A 14,243-nucleotide genomic window follows, 5' to 3' on the forward strand; every position below is an offset into this window, starting at 1 on the left:
GTGAAGACATCAGGCAAACCAGAGCTAGGGGGGAAAGTGCCTGGGGCTGCACCTAGTGGACCTGAGCCCAGGCTGGCTGAGCTCAAAGTTCTCCCACGTCAGGGCCCCAAGGGTGGGAGAAGACCAGAACCGAGGTTCTTTGCCCTGTGTTCACACAGCGAGAGCTTTGTGTGCTTTAGTGAAGTCTGCATTTTAAAATAATCATTAAATAAAAGATATTAGAAGAATTACACTTAAAGTTTGGGTATGGAAGGCAGCTAGATGGTTCAGTGGATTGGGAGCCAGGCCCAGAGATGGGAAGCCCTGGGTTCAAATTTGACCTCAAACACTTCCCAGCTGGGTGACCCTGGGCAAGTCACTTAACCCCCCTGCCCTTACCACTCTTCTGCCCTGGAATCAATACAGTGTTGATTCTAAGAAGGAAAATAAGGGTTAAAAAACCCAACAGTTTAGGTTTGGGAGAAATGAGAGATTTAGAAGAAATTTAGAAGAAAGAGGGGGTCTTTGGCCCCCTCTGCCAACCCTTCTCCCACCTTTACCCTTCCATGTCACGAGTAGTTTCAGCTCCTCCTTTGGGGGTTTCCCATTTACAATCCCACAGCTTGCCAACAATCCAAATGGGGGGCTCTATTTCCTGGCCTTGCTGGGGGGGGGGGTGGCCACATCTTCAGGCTTTCTGGGGCACTAGAAATGCCACAGATTGTTGTTAGCAGCTCCTCCTTCCTACATGGAGACCAAGTTCCGGCTGGCCCAAAGTCCCTTCTTTCTTTATTCTTCCAGGCTTTGCCGATGCCCAGAGGGCTGGAACCACCCTGAAGGATTGGAAGTCAGTGGATGGAGGCACCTTAACTCTTCCTCACTGTAATGGGCCTTGGTGGGTGCCTGGAAACACTGTGTGTTAATAAGTAACTGTCAGAACAGAGAAAAAAGTCCTGTAGAGAAAAAAGTCACTTTATCAAGAACCAGAGTCAGACCGTTTCCTTCGGTCTTGGACTCAGTCCTGTGTATTGGTTCCAAGGCAGAAGAGCCTAAGAGCTAGACGATGGGGTTTAAATGACTTGCCCAGGGTCATTCAGACAGTACAAGAGGCTAAATTTGAACCCAGGACCTCTCCTCTCTGAGGCCTGGCTCTCAATCCATTAAGCCACCCACCTGACCTCTAATTCTTTTTTTCCCCCTTTAAACCTAAAGTTCTGCCAATTGAGTTTGAAGTTGTTTTTTCCCCTTAAATCATTCTTAGTATCAACACCAAGACAGCACAGCTCTAAGGCAAGACAACTGGAGTTGAGACTTGCTCAGGGTCATACAGCTAGCAGTGCCCGGTCAGATTTGAACCTGGACTTCCCATCTCCAGGCCTGGCTCTATCCACTGAACCACCCAGCTGCCCCTCTAGGAACCCACGAGAAAACAGAAGTTAGAAAGGAAATTCACTTTGGTCACTGAAGTCAGGTCACTTTGCATGAAGGAATATAACCAGAGCGCTTTTTTAGCCACTCATGGAATGATAGAACCTGTGGATCGTCCAAGGCTCCCCCCGCAAGGCCTCCAGAGCTCCCGAAGATGTGGGTGTCACCAGCCCAGGACCCAAAGTCTCCCCGAAGCTGCAAACCAACAAAGCTCTGCCGGTCCCCAGGCTCCCCACACAGGTCACTCCAGCATCAGAGGGTAGGGCAGCACGGAGGAGGGATTTCTCTTTTTAGAGTGGGGCTTTCCTCCAAAGGGCCAAGCTGCTGCCCAGAGGGAGGGGCTGGAGGCAAGAGAAAGAATTCCCCGCCCAAAGGGCCATTTTCCCAGCCAGCAGTTTGTTCCCCCAAGGAGGCCTCGAGGAGCAGCTTTTCAGAGGGGACTGAATGATCCGAGGATGTCTCATGGAGGACACCCGGCTGGCAGCTCCCCATTATGATCTCACAATGGGGCCACACGGACAGGAGGAAGCGTTGCCGCCCCCTAAGAGCAGCCAGGGACCGCCCCCCCCCCCCCCCCAAGTCACCAGCGGCGGCTGCGATTTGCACTGTTTATTCAAACCAAGGTTGCATAAAATCAGCCCATCACTAAAAACAAAAACAACAAACCTGCTAAAGTGCATTGTGGTCCCTTCAGAACAAACAGTGGCTGGCGGTAAAAATCCGCTTTCACACACCCAAATTCCGGTGGTGTTTTCTCCACCCGCGGCAGTCACAAGTCATTGCTGGTTGGCAGAAGAGGATGCCCTGTTGGTGGCGGCGGTGAAAGCGCGTCCACACTGCACTTCACGGCTTCCCCCAGCCCGGTCCAGGGGCTCCCTACAGCTTTCTCCAGCCGCTCGAATGCCCCGTCCCCCGGTCCTCCCCACCTAACACTGTTTGCTCGATTGTAAACAAGAACGTAAAGCCCCTCAGCCCCGGCAGCTGCTCCGCATCCTCCCCCAATACTGACAAGGTCCGACCCGCCCCCCACACTCCCTTCCCCGGAGGCTCCAGGGCGCCCGCTGCGCTCTCCGCCCGAACATGCTCCAGGGCCCGCTGGCGGCCCCGCTCCCCCCCGGGCCCCCCCGCGGCCCGGCGGACAGACATTCGGCCATCGTCCATAGCTTTATTTCACTAGTGACTTGAGGTCAATTGCCTACAGCTGCTGTGTGTGCTGGTCAGTTCCTAGCCCGGCGGGCGGCGGCGGTGCACACCGGGGGCCGGGGCCAGGCCCAGCCTCTCCGGGCTCCCGCGGGCCCCGGCCCCCCGCCCCCGTGGCCTGGCGTGGCGTGGCTCGGCGGCCCCACGCGCGCGCGCGACCTCATCTCTTCTTCTTCTGCTGGCGCAGCATCTTGCGGCGCTTGAGGATCATCTCGTGCAGCTTCTCGAGGCCCTCGCGCAGGCCGTCGCCGATGATGGCGCAGGTGGGCTGCAGGTGCCACGGCGTGGATGCGGCCAGCTCGCCCACGGCCAGCAGGCGCGCGATCTCGGCGAGCGGCAGCGAGTCGCGGAGGTCCTGCTTGTTGGCCACGAGCAGCACGGGCACGCCCTGGTTCTCGGCCAGCCGCGTGATGCGGTGCAGCTCCGTCTTGGCCTCGTCCATGCGCTCCACGTCCACAGAGTCCACGACGAAGACGATGCCGTCGGTGCAGCGAGTGTACGACTTCCAGAGCGGCCGCAGTTTCTCCTGGCCGCCCACGTCCCAAAAGTGGAAGGTCACAGTCTTGGCGTTGCCCAGCGTCACACGCACCTTCTCCGTGTTGAAGCCCTTGGTGGGCACCGTGTTCACGAACTCGTCCAGTTGCAGGCGGTACAGCACCGTGGTCTTGCCGGCACAGTCCAGGCCCAGGATAACGATGTGGAAGCACTGGAAGGGAGGAAGGCCGGCCAGGAGGCCGGGGCCGGGCTCCGACAGCCCATTGCCCATGGCTGGGGGCCGGGGGCCGCGCGGGCGACTGCCCGGGCCGCTGCCCCCGCCGCGGCCGCCCGGGCTGCTACTGCTGCTGCCGCTGCTGCCGCTGCTGCCGCTTCTTCCGCCGCCGCCGCCTCCTCCGCCTCCTCCGCCGCCGCAGCGCGGGCGGCCGGACCGACCCTCACTGAGCTGGGGGTGCCAAGGACACACGCAGTCAGACCCACAGACCCCCGGACGGACAGAGGGCCTCCGAGGAGGGCGCGCCCCACAGACACAGCCCACCGGCCCACAGCGCTTCACATGCGTACGGCTCTGCTCCTGGGGCCGATCTGGCCAGAGGGAGCCGGGAAGCCGGGATCGGCCGATGAGCCACGCCCCCGCCCCCGCCCATTGGCCTGCCTCTCCGCCGCCCATTGGCCGCACCGCCCCCCTCGGCCCCCTCCCGCGACCGCCGCGCGCTCCGCTGGCCCCACCTGTGTCCCTCTAGTCCAAGAACGGCGCGGACGCGCGCACGAACACCGGCGCCCCGCCCCCGGCGCCGCGCACGCGCACAGGCGACCGACCCTCCCCCCGAAGCAGGTGCGCCCACCACGCGCGCGCTCCAACCGCCCCGCCCCGCCGATCCCCCGACCCTCCCTCCAGGCCCCCGCCTCCCGAGCCCTCCGCACTCACCTGAGCTCCGCCCCGGGACGGCAGCGCTTGGGGCCGTTGAGATGTCTGGGACCAGCGCGTGGGCCGAGAGCCTGGCCCTGCCCCTGCCCCGCGCTCGCCCGGAGAGCGCCGGGGCAGCCGCGGCCCAAAGGGCGAAGTAGGCGAGCTCGAGCGCCTCAGGCCAGTCCACCGGTTCCCACTAACAAGGCCGCCGAGAGCCCCGCCCCCTCCTCACGTCAGCGTCAGCTCTGCCTCTGATTGGATACGCTAGGATCCGTCGCCTAGCGACGCCCAAACAAGGTCGTAGTTCGAACCTGCCTCGGACCTCCGACTCCGCCCCCCGGCCCAGGCTTCGCCCCGCCTCCCCCGGCCCTTACGGTCCCCAGCCTCCAGTCCCACCTTCGACCGGGCCCCACCTCCGCCTCCGGTTCCACTTCTCCCTCTGCTCCCGCCTCCGCCTCCCAGTCGACGGACGGCCCCTCCCCCGACTCCTGGCCCCGCCTCCCCTGACGAGGCCGGACTCCTACCCCCCTCCCCTAAGCGACCCCGCCCCCTTCCCGCCTCTCCTCCCCTGCTCCTGCGGGATAAAGGTCGCGGAGCATCGTCTCCTAGCGACGCACAAACAAGGGAACGCCTGGAACGCCCAGGACCGGAGGCCCCGCCCCCAGCCCCGCCCACTAGTTAAACGAGGAGGCGCAGTGGGGCAGCGGGGAGCCTAAGGGGAAGGACACTCAAGTACAGAATAGACCTACGAAAAGTGGGTTCCGGACTGGAGGGGGCCCCCCTAGGGCTGGAATGACACACCTGGACCGGTCCCTCTGATCCCCCGGCCTCAGTTTCATCGTCTGTAAAAGGGGAGTTTGACCGGCCAGCCTCCAAGGCTCCCAGCTGTAGGTCCGGGGTCCAGACCGCAGCTCTCACGGACTGAGAAGGCGGATGCTTCAGGCCCCCATTTCCCGGTTTTTCCTCTGTCCGCTTCTCGTTCTGTAAACATCTGCTAGAGCTGCTGCCCAGTTTCTCTCTTTGTGACAACCCCACCCCCCACCCCATGGCCAGTCTGGGGCCCCGGGCCCTCAGGGCAGTACCTCTCCCCTCCCCGCAAGTGCTTTGGCACCGCCACCCCTGGGAGCTCCTTCCTTCGGGTTTATTGATGGACCTGGGCCTCGGGCCAAACTCTGAAGCCCTTCCTAGGGCGGTATCTCTGGAGCCCCTCCAAGCTGAGGCCCAGGGGTCAGTCTGCAAAAGAGATCCCCGCCAGCCTGGCATTACAAGATGGAGAGCCTCCTCCTAGAAGCCCCCCCGGAATCATGCTGACCTAGGGAACAAACGTGGGCTCCTGTCTGGCTGGGCGTTAGGTAGCTGGAACCAGAGAGGTAAGCTCGCTCATTGCCGTGTTTAGCCCTTTCTCCAAGGCGGGGGTAGGGGTGGGGGCAAGGGGAGGAGAGGAGCATCTACCTTTTCGGGGAAATTCAGCCAAAATGCAGATCGGTGGCCTGCATGCCGGTGAGACTGAAGACACAGTAGAAGGAGCTACAGGAAACCAGGGGGGAGATAGAGATAAGAAGTAGGTTGTAGGGACTTGAAAAGTTTCTCTTTCCTTCCAGAGACCATGGGGAACCCCTGAAGCTACTGAAGCAGGGCAGTCAGACATAGACTTTAGGAAAATCTCTTCCTTAGACCGATGAGGACAAATGAAAATGGGCAATACTAAGAGCAGGACACCACTTGGGCAATTAGAGTATGCAGATGAGACTGAGTGGACCTGAACTAAGGCGATTGTGGGGTAAGTAAACAGAAAAGGCAATATGTGACAGGATGTTCTGAGCGAAGGACAAGATACAGCACACAATTGGGATAGGGAAGAATGGAGAATGAGCAAAGGAAGCTGGAAAATGGAGGGGACTCATGATAGAACTTAGGCAGAGATCCCCATCCCAGCTCAGGAGAAGGAACCTTCAAAAGATCTGTAGCAGTGAAACAGGATCCAAGTCTAAAACCCTCCACCACCCACACACACAAACACCGCCCCCGCCCCCCCCCCCCCCAACAATGACTCGGGATTCCTACGGAACTTGGGTCCTTTGGATAGAACTTTGAGGAGCACATCTGGGATTCCCAATTCTACCTTCCTCTCTTCCCCTCTAGCTCTTAGCTCTGACCCACTTCCACTGGCATGAAGACCTTAACCAAGACACATGCACTGATGGGTGGATGCAATGGCCTGCCCAGCCACCTTGGACCACAAATCTTGGCGAAAGTTCAAACCATTGAGTCTCCTCTTTGACTTGCCTTTGGGAGGGTCTGAAAGCTCCTTCATAAAAGCTCACAGTCTCCTGTGTCAAGCTCTCCAAGTGCTGGCTCACTAATAAGCAGGAAGATTATGGAATTTTTCAAAGCCTCCACAGGAAGACTGAGGACCCAGGGAAGAAAAGAACCCAGGTTTTCCTGACTCCAGGCCCTGCACTCTGTCCACTGCACCACCTAGATGCCCAGTGTACACATGTGAGTAAATTGAAAATAGATACAATGAAAATCCAAATTTGGGGTGGCCTGTGTCGGAAGAGAATTTTTCTCTCCATTATGTCGCTTTGTTAGCGTCACCCCTCAGTGACGGGGAGGTCAAGGTATGGACAGGCCCTCAGAGAAAGGAAGTTGGAGAACCCAGGAACCCATGAGGCAGGAAGCTGATTCCACAGGCAGTGGCATCACTGGGAGGCCCAAGCAAATTAAGAAACTATGATTGGTTCCTGAGATGTGATGGGGAAGAGCTAGTGGGTGGAGAGAACAGCTTCTAAGTGCAAGACCAGCAAGTTCCTGGGGGATTCTGGCTGGAGCAAGGAACCTGAATGAACTCTCAATGGTGGTGAGCTTCAATCCATCATGGTGGCCAATAGAGTAGTGAGCTAATTAACTCTACCTCTTTCCTACCTTTCCTTCTCTCTATTCTTATTACTTTGATTTAATAAAGTTTGAAAGCTACTCTCAGCCTCTTAATTTTAATTATGACACCTGGGGGAATGTGGGATGCAGCTTTTCTAGAGGAAGAGGTAAGAAGGAAACACATTCATTATAGACAATGGGAGAGGCAGGAGATGAAATCTTATTTTAGGGGAATCAAGTATAACCCTGTCTTGCTGGAATGCACCATAGGTGAGAGAATTAGAGAAATCTGGGGAAAGAGATTGGAACCAAATAATGAAGAGGTTTTGATTTTTCGGATGTTATTATTGCTGCCTTTTGCTCTTTCATCCAATTAATTTTCACAGGTCCCTCTCTAATCCCCTCCTCATCCGAGAACCCTTCCTGGTAAAGATAAAAACAAACAAAATGAACCAATGCCTCAACTATATCTGACCAATGTCAAATCAGCAAGCCTTTATTAGATGCCTACTGTATGCCCGTAAATGGACGGATGTGTGTCTTCTCATGTCTTCTCTGAATGGACCCATCCACCATCACCTCACAAACTACAGACTTGTCCTTTGGGCCTTATTGCTCCTGTGGATTCTATTGTTAACCTGGTCCTGCTTCTTTCGTGGGACATCAGGTCAGGGAAGTGGTCTCATGGCTGCTCTCTAAATTCCTCACATCGTCCTAAGATTCCGTGTCATTCAGATACTGCCCTGTGTTTAACTGTTCCCCAAGTGATGGGGATCCACCTTATTTCTCTAACTCTTTGCTACTAAAAATGTGCTGCCATGAAGATTTTGTGCTGGGATCAAGCCATTCTTTCTTTGAGCTGCTTAGGGCCTATTCTTGCCCGCCCTGTGATCTCTGGATTCATGGGCAAGGGCGCTTTTATCACATACCGTCTAATTGCTTTCCAGAACATCTGGGCCCTGGATGGGTCCCCCAGTGGTGTATTAGCGTCGTTGTCTGCTTGCATCAATGCCATCATGAACTGTTTCCACCTTGTGTGATTTCCCCAGGCTTCTGAGAGGCAAGCAGCCAGGATTATGGTGGTTTCTTCATTTCTCTTATCATTGCGATTTCAAGTAATTTTTCTTAGGATTGCTAAAGGTTTGGGTCATTTTTATTTGAAGAATTGATTCTCCATTGGAGAGGAGGGGCCCCCTTCCTCATCACCACTGCCGACTGCTGAGCAACCTGGGGTCCTGGGAGTGTCGGCATCCCCCTGCCCCCCAGTCTGGTTTTACAGCTCAGCCCTCCTAGCTACCATCCAGGAAGGTGGCTCCCATGAGAAGCAGCCCACCTTCCCCCCATCCAACAGAGGCTAGCTAGAGCAGCAGGGTACCCTGAGGAGGAGGCAGAAGGTCAAACCACCCCCATCCTCACCGCCACCTGCCCCCAGACCCTGATGGAGAGAGCCCAGGACAGCCTTGGGAAGAGCAATGCTTCCAGCCAGGGCCCAGGCCAAAGTGGTACCAGATAGCCCTGGGTTCTGTGGAAAGGGAACGTTCCCGGGCTCGGGATCAGAGATATTTCTTCCTAAGGGCAGTGGATCAGGAATTTGACCTCCGATGTCCTGGTCTTGCATGGAAGAATCTTTTCTCTGCCCTCCGGTGGGCCTTTTGTCCGTGCTATCTGGCTTGGTGTATCAGCTGTTTCGCTTTAGTATACAACTGAATTGCAGATTGGAAAATTCTCCTTTAATAATTTCTCATTAACTTTTTTAAACCCCTCCCTTTGGTTTTAGAATCAATGCTGTGAAATGATTCAAGGCAGAAGAGCTGTAAGGCTCTGGGGGTCAAGTGACTTGCCCAGGGTCCCACAGCGAGGAAGTGTTGAGGTCACATTTGAACCCAGGACCTCCATTTCTGGGCCTGGCTCTCCATCCACCGAGCCGCCTCACCGCTTCTCTTACTTCTTCATCTTAAAAGAACTAGAAGAATTGGGAACAAGTGCCCAGGGCTCCTAGATGTCCCACAACGGATGACTTCCCACTTGGACTCCTGCTTCTCCCATTGTATGGGGGAGCCGGGAGCAAAAGGCAACTAAAAAAACTCGTCTGCTCTACCTGGCGCCCTGGCCTGTGACTCTGGGAAGGGTGGCCAGAAGCCTCCTGGCCAGAGAGGGCTGACGCAACAGGGCTCTGTTGTCCTGCCCAAAGGCGTCCGCCTCCCTTGCCCAGAATCTTCCAAGTCTGGAGACTGGAGATGGCCCAGGCCAGGAGGTGACGCTGGCCATGTCTGCCCAAGCCAGAGCAGCTGCTTCCGCTGCCTTCGTGCCCTTTGGAGCTAGGAAGAGCTTGACCACACCAGAAGTTTCTGTTGGATCTTGGAGGAAGCAGGATGGCACCAGAGGCCTTCTGGGGCAGGGCAGTGCCCAGACTTCCCCGGAGCAGGCACTGCGGTGGCTGAGAAGGGAGAGATGAGGAGGGCCTGGACTGGGCATGGCGCTGTGCGGGCGGATTAGCCAAGCGGACCAGACCGACAGGTGAACTGAGCACTCAGTGCTCGAGACAGAGCCTGCTTGGCAGGGCTCGCAAGGCTGATGGACATTTCTTGCAGGAAATTCCTGGGCAGCTCGGAACAGGGAACTCCTCTCTGAAAAGAGTTTCTAGCAAGAAGACGCAAAAGTTAGTGAAAAGGGGCGAGCAGGGAGCTCTTCCGGGCCCAGCACCTATCTGGGCAGCAGGCCGGTCAGACTAACCGACTCCCAGCAGAGAAAGGGGAGGAAGGAGAGGAGAGGAGAGGAAGGGAGGAGGGGAGGGGAGGGGAAGGGAGGTGAGGAGGGGAGGGGAGGGGAGGGGAGGGGAGAAGAGGGGAGGGGAGGGGAGGGGAAGGGAGGTGAGGAGGGGAGGGGAGGGGACAGGAGGGGAGGGGAGGGGAAGGGAGGTGAGAAGGGGAGGGGAGGGGAGGGGAGGGGAGGGGAGGGGAGGGGAGGGAAGGGGAGAGGAGGGGAGGGGAGGTGAGGAGGGTAGGGGAGGGGAGGGGAGGGGAGGGAAGGGGAGGGGAGGGGAGGGGAGAGGAGGAGGGGAGGGGAGGGGAGGGGAGGGGAGGGGAGAAGAGGGGAGGGGAGGGGAGGGGAGGGGAGGGGACGGGAGGGAAGGGGAGGGGAGGGGAAGGGAGGTGAGGAGGGGAGGGGAGGGGAGGGGAGGGGAGGGGAGGGGAAGGGAGGTGAGGAGAGGGGAGGGGAGGGGAGGGGAGGAGGGGAGGGGAAGGGAGGGGAGGGGAGGGGAGGGGAGGGGAAGGGAGGTGAGGAGGGGAGGGGAGGGGAGGGGAAGGGAGGGGGGAGGGGAGGGGAGGGGAAGGGAGGTGAGGAGGGGAGGGGAAGGGAGGGGAGGGGAAGGGAGGTGAGGAGGGGAGGGGAGGGGAGGGGAGGGGAGGGGAGAGGGGAGGGGAGGGGAGGGGAGGGGAAGGGAGGTGAGGAGGGGAGGGGAAGGGAGGGGAGGGGAAGGGAGGTGAGGAGGGGAGGGGAAGGGAGGTGAGGAGGGGAGGGGAAGGGAGGGGAGGGGAGGAGGGGAGGGGAGGAGAGTGGAGGGGAGGGGAGGGGAGGAGAGTGGAGGGGAGGGGAAGGGAGGAGAGGGGAGGGGAGGGGAGGGGAGGAGAGAGGGGAGGGGAGGGGAGAGGAGGGGAGGATAGGGGAGAGGATAGGGGAGAGGAGAGGAGAGGAGGGGAGGGGAGGGGAGGGGAGGGGAGGGGAGGGGAGAGGGAGAGGGAGAGGGAGAGGGAGAGGGAGAGGGAGAGGGAGAGGGAGAGGGAGAGGGAGAGGGAGAGGGAGAGGGAGAGGGAGAGGGAGAGGGAGAGGGAGAGGGAGAGGGAGAGGAGGGAGAGGGAGAGGAGGGAGAGGGAGAGGAAGAGGAGGGAGAGGGAGAGGGAGAGGGAGAGGGAGAGGGAGAGGGAGAGGGAGAGGGAGAGAGAGGGAAGGAGAGGAGAGGAGAGGAGAGGAGAGGAGAGGCTGGGCCCTGCTTTGCCACAAGGAAGATGATCCCCAACCTCAGAAAATGTGACCAGCTGAGCCTTCCCCATCGCCCTGTTCAAAGCGCTCACTCTGGTGCTCACCAACAGCAAGAGCTGACTCCTAGCCAGGCCCACAGAGAAAGAACGAGTCAGTGTAACTCCTGAAGAGAGACAGTGGCTGAGCTACTCCTCCTGGCCCAGGCTCAAGCCTTTGAGGGCAAAGGGCAATGCCACGGGGGCCTCCCCCCAACCCCTTTCCTTCCTGTTACAACACAAGGGATGCATCAGCTCTGAGGGAAGCCTTTGAGGTATTCAGGCAGTGCAGAGGGGAGAGCACTGGGGTTTGGAAGACCTGAGTTTGCATATGACTTGTACACTTCTGGGACTCTAGGCAGGTCACTTCCCCTCCATCTGCCTCAGTTTCCTCATCTGAAAGATGGGGATAAGAATAGCAGCTACCCCCCAGAGTTACTGTAAGGATGAGATAGCAATTGTGAAGTCCTTTGCAAATCTTAAAGTCCAATATAATTGCTAGCTAGGAGTCCCTGGTCATGACAAAAGCCCATTAGCATTTTGTTGGGGCCCCTTTTCTGACGGGATCTGTCTGTCTGTCTGTCTGTCTGTGTCTGCTGGGTCTTGGGAGGAGGGAGGGGACGTATTCTCTCCCATTTTCTTCCCAAGTAGGCAGCAAGTCACTGGCTGCCAGTTAATGGCACTATGTTCAGGGCTGGCTGAGCAGGCGCGCTCCTCTCCTCACAATGGAATTGAGATTTAGGTCTTGGAATTAAACAATTGATAAGCTTGACACCTTCATAACTTCCCATTCTTGGCCCTGAAGGTGGACGGGATTAATTTGTAAAAACTGCTTATATTCGCTCTTGTGGATTCTAAACTCTGATTTCAAGCTGATAGTCCAAAAAGAAGCCCCACTAATCTGTCTTGTCGATGTTTCTTCTCTAATTCCCAGCTGGCCCAAGTTTTGGCAGGAGGCCTCCCATTGGTGAGATCAGAGATCCTTTTCAGCATCTGATTTTGCAGGTGCTTAACAAACCCCTGTGCTTGCTGGGAGAACCTGATCTGAAGAAAAGGGACCCCACATTTTAGAGTCCAATCAAGTCAGAAAGCTTGACATGAAAGCAGCTGGCCGAGGTGTTGGGTCTTCTGGCATGGTGCCCAGGGACATCAGAGAAGCTGACATTGAAAGTAAACCCTTGGTGCTTCCCTGAGTTTCAGTCTTACCCAGTTAGGATCCCAAAAACCAAAGCATCTGAGATGGGGGAAAATGGGATGGGATGTCGAGCAAAGATTCCCATCTCCTAGCAGGCTGGAAATTGGATTTTATTTGCTAGATTCCAATTTCCACTGGCAACAGACTGAAGGATTCATTTTGGGACAAGACCCAGGGCCCAACCAGTCTGTGCTTCCTTCTCTCAAATGACACCATCCAAGAATAATCTCCACACTGATGGCATCCATAAAGGACCCTCCATGGCAAGCTGATCAGGCAGTGGGGCCAATGGCACTGTAAGGGGGAAATGGGGTTAATTTTTAAAGGGTTGGACTTGATTATTTAAGAGTGTGGTCACCAGGAATTTAATTAATTCAAAAGAGATTTATTTTACAATTTATTTACAAAATGTAGAAAGAGTGAAGTAAGAAATCAGAGAGGATAAGGTAAGATATCTAGCCTGAGCACTAAGTAATTTACTCCCAGCCTCTCTGGGTAGGGAGAATTAGTTTCAACCAGCCTTGGCAAAGTCAAGGACCTGGTAAGTGTCTCTCAAGAGAAGATCTCTCCAGAGGATAGTTTTTTTTTCCAGAAAAATCCAGCAGTTAAGAGTCAGCTTTTCACTCACCATGTGTCAGTTCAAAGCAACAGGGTCTCAGATCCAGTCAGCAGATCAAAAGATGAAGAACTGTCTTTTTCACAGGAGGTTCCACTCCAAGTATCCCAGTTCCAAGTCAAACTCCACTTTTAAAGACATTTTCTCTTGTGTCACTTCCCTAATTCCACGTTTACCAATCACAGCTGACGCTCTGCTCTAGGACTGCCCAGAAGGCAGTTGGTCAATTCTGATTCATTACCCACTATTGCACACATAGGTCACAGACCTCCCACTTCATGATTAAGAGGGATATTTGCACTTTTGGTGGTTAGACAATGGGCAGATCTTCATACTTAACTTTTAAGTACTGTGTTGCACTTTTTGTGATTGAATCTAAAAATAGGCAGGTCTCCATACTTAACTTTTAAGTAGGGTGTTTACACTTCTAGGGATTAAAATCTAAAAACAGACATGAGTTACAACTTAAATCTTCACCATCAGGGAAGAGTTAAGTACCTTCATTGGTACAATCAGGGGCGAGCCAAATCCAATCTTCACAGCACTCTTGCCCCTGGAGAGGCTGTTCTACTTTGTCTATGAGAAGCCAGCCTAAGAGACTGCCTCCCGCCCAAGCCAAGTCCATGAGAGATGTGAGAAGCACCGGCATCCCCCCAGAGAGCTTTGTCTATTCTTCCTTCTGAGCTCTTGGTAATTACTGAAAATGTGTCAGCTCGTCTTTACCAAATGCGCACTGGGTGTCTGTCTAGGGGATCCCGGAGCTGTATTTTTCAAACTTTTGTGATGTCTCCACATTTGATATATTCTTCCCACTAAACTCTTCTACCCAAGGTTTTGACATCTAATAGGAGTTGTGAGTGATGCGATCTGCTGCATGTTCAACTCAAATTTGGAAGGATTCCCTCCCCATTAGGCTGGGCTGCCCAGAACTTTGGAAAATGCCAATCCATCACTCTGGCCTCTTCCATTTGGATGAGAATCTGCCCAGCCTCAGAGCCACGGCAGGCCTGTCGTTCCCAGATTGTTTGAGAGACCTGCGGAGCTTTCACAGTATTGAGGGCAGTCAACAGCCAGTTTTTCAGCCTCCTGCCTTCCAAGTCCCTACCGAGGCTGAAACTGGAAATGGAGGGACCGAGACGTCAGAGAGGAATGAATGGGAGTGCAGCTATGGAGGGCTTACTATGTGCAAAGCACCGTGCCAATAATTAGCCCTGGGAGATACACATAGAAAAGCGCCTCTTCTCCAGGGCCTCCTCTTCCATGGAGGAGGCCACACATGGAAGTTTCAGCTGCAAGTTGGCTGGAAAGGCTCCTGGTGCTTCGGGTGCCATCATCTCCACTCACATTTCAGGGACCCCTTAGACATGCTCTATGGAAGGCATTCTGCTCGATAATAGAAAGACTAGAGCAGAGGACCCCGAAGTCAGCTGGCAACACTTTGGACTTTGGAGTCTATTGGGGAAATCTCTAGATGTTTCAGCAAAGCCAAAGGGACTGGGTTCAAATCCTGGCTTGCGTTCATTACAA

At 55.8% G+C, this 14,243-nt stretch overlaps 1 protein-coding gene and 1 long non-coding RNA gene across 6 annotated transcripts; one reads left to right on the forward strand and one right to left on the reverse strand.

Annotated features, from left to right (window-relative positions):
- Positions 1-454: 454 nt before the first annotated feature.
- Positions 455-4,506, reverse strand: ARL4A (ADP ribosylation factor like GTPase 4A). Of its 4 annotated transcripts, XM_056800581.1 has the most exons (4): positions 4,409-4,506; positions 4,031-4,290; positions 2,074-3,547; positions 455-932 (listed from the first exon to the last, which is right to left on the reverse strand). In XM_056800581.1, exon 3 carries the CDS (start codon positions 3,371-3,373, stop codon positions 2,768-2,770), a length of 606 nt encoding a protein of 201 aa, XP_056656559.1. In that variant the 5' UTR covers positions 3,374-3,547; positions 4,031-4,290; positions 4,409-4,506; the 3' UTR covers positions 455-932; positions 2,074-2,767. The 4 variants fall into 4 exon arrangements, 3 of the variants coding, with proteins under 3 accessions (XP_056656559.1, XP_056656558.1, XP_056656557.1); XR_008912547.1 differs by lacking the exons at positions 2,074-3,547; positions 4,031-4,290; positions 4,409-4,506 and adding an exon at positions 1,433-2,066; XM_056800580.1 differs by lacking the exons at positions 4,031-4,290; positions 4,409-4,506 and having other exon boundaries at positions 455-891; positions 2,074-3,709.
- A 589-nt stretch (positions 4,507-5,095) lies between these two features.
- On the forward strand, positions 5,096-9,655 carry LOC103096968 (uncharacterized). 2 transcript variants are annotated; one of them, XR_008912550.1, is made up of 3 exons: positions 5,096-5,382; positions 5,614-9,406; positions 9,481-9,655. It is a non-coding gene; the product is annotated as an uncharacterized LOC103096968 (long non-coding RNA). The 2 variants fall into 2 exon arrangements; XR_008912549.1 differs by having other exon boundaries at positions 5,614-6,511; positions 7,276-9,655.
- The last annotated feature ends 4,588 nt before the right edge of the window (positions 9,656-14,243 follow it).

This window comes from Monodelphis domestica, chromosome 5 (assembly GCF_027887165.1).
Source record: "Monodelphis domestica isolate mMonDom1 chromosome 5, mMonDom1.pri, whole genome shotgun sequence".
Classification (NCBI taxonomy): Eukaryota; Metazoa; Chordata; class Mammalia; order Didelphimorphia; family Didelphidae; genus Monodelphis; species Monodelphis domestica.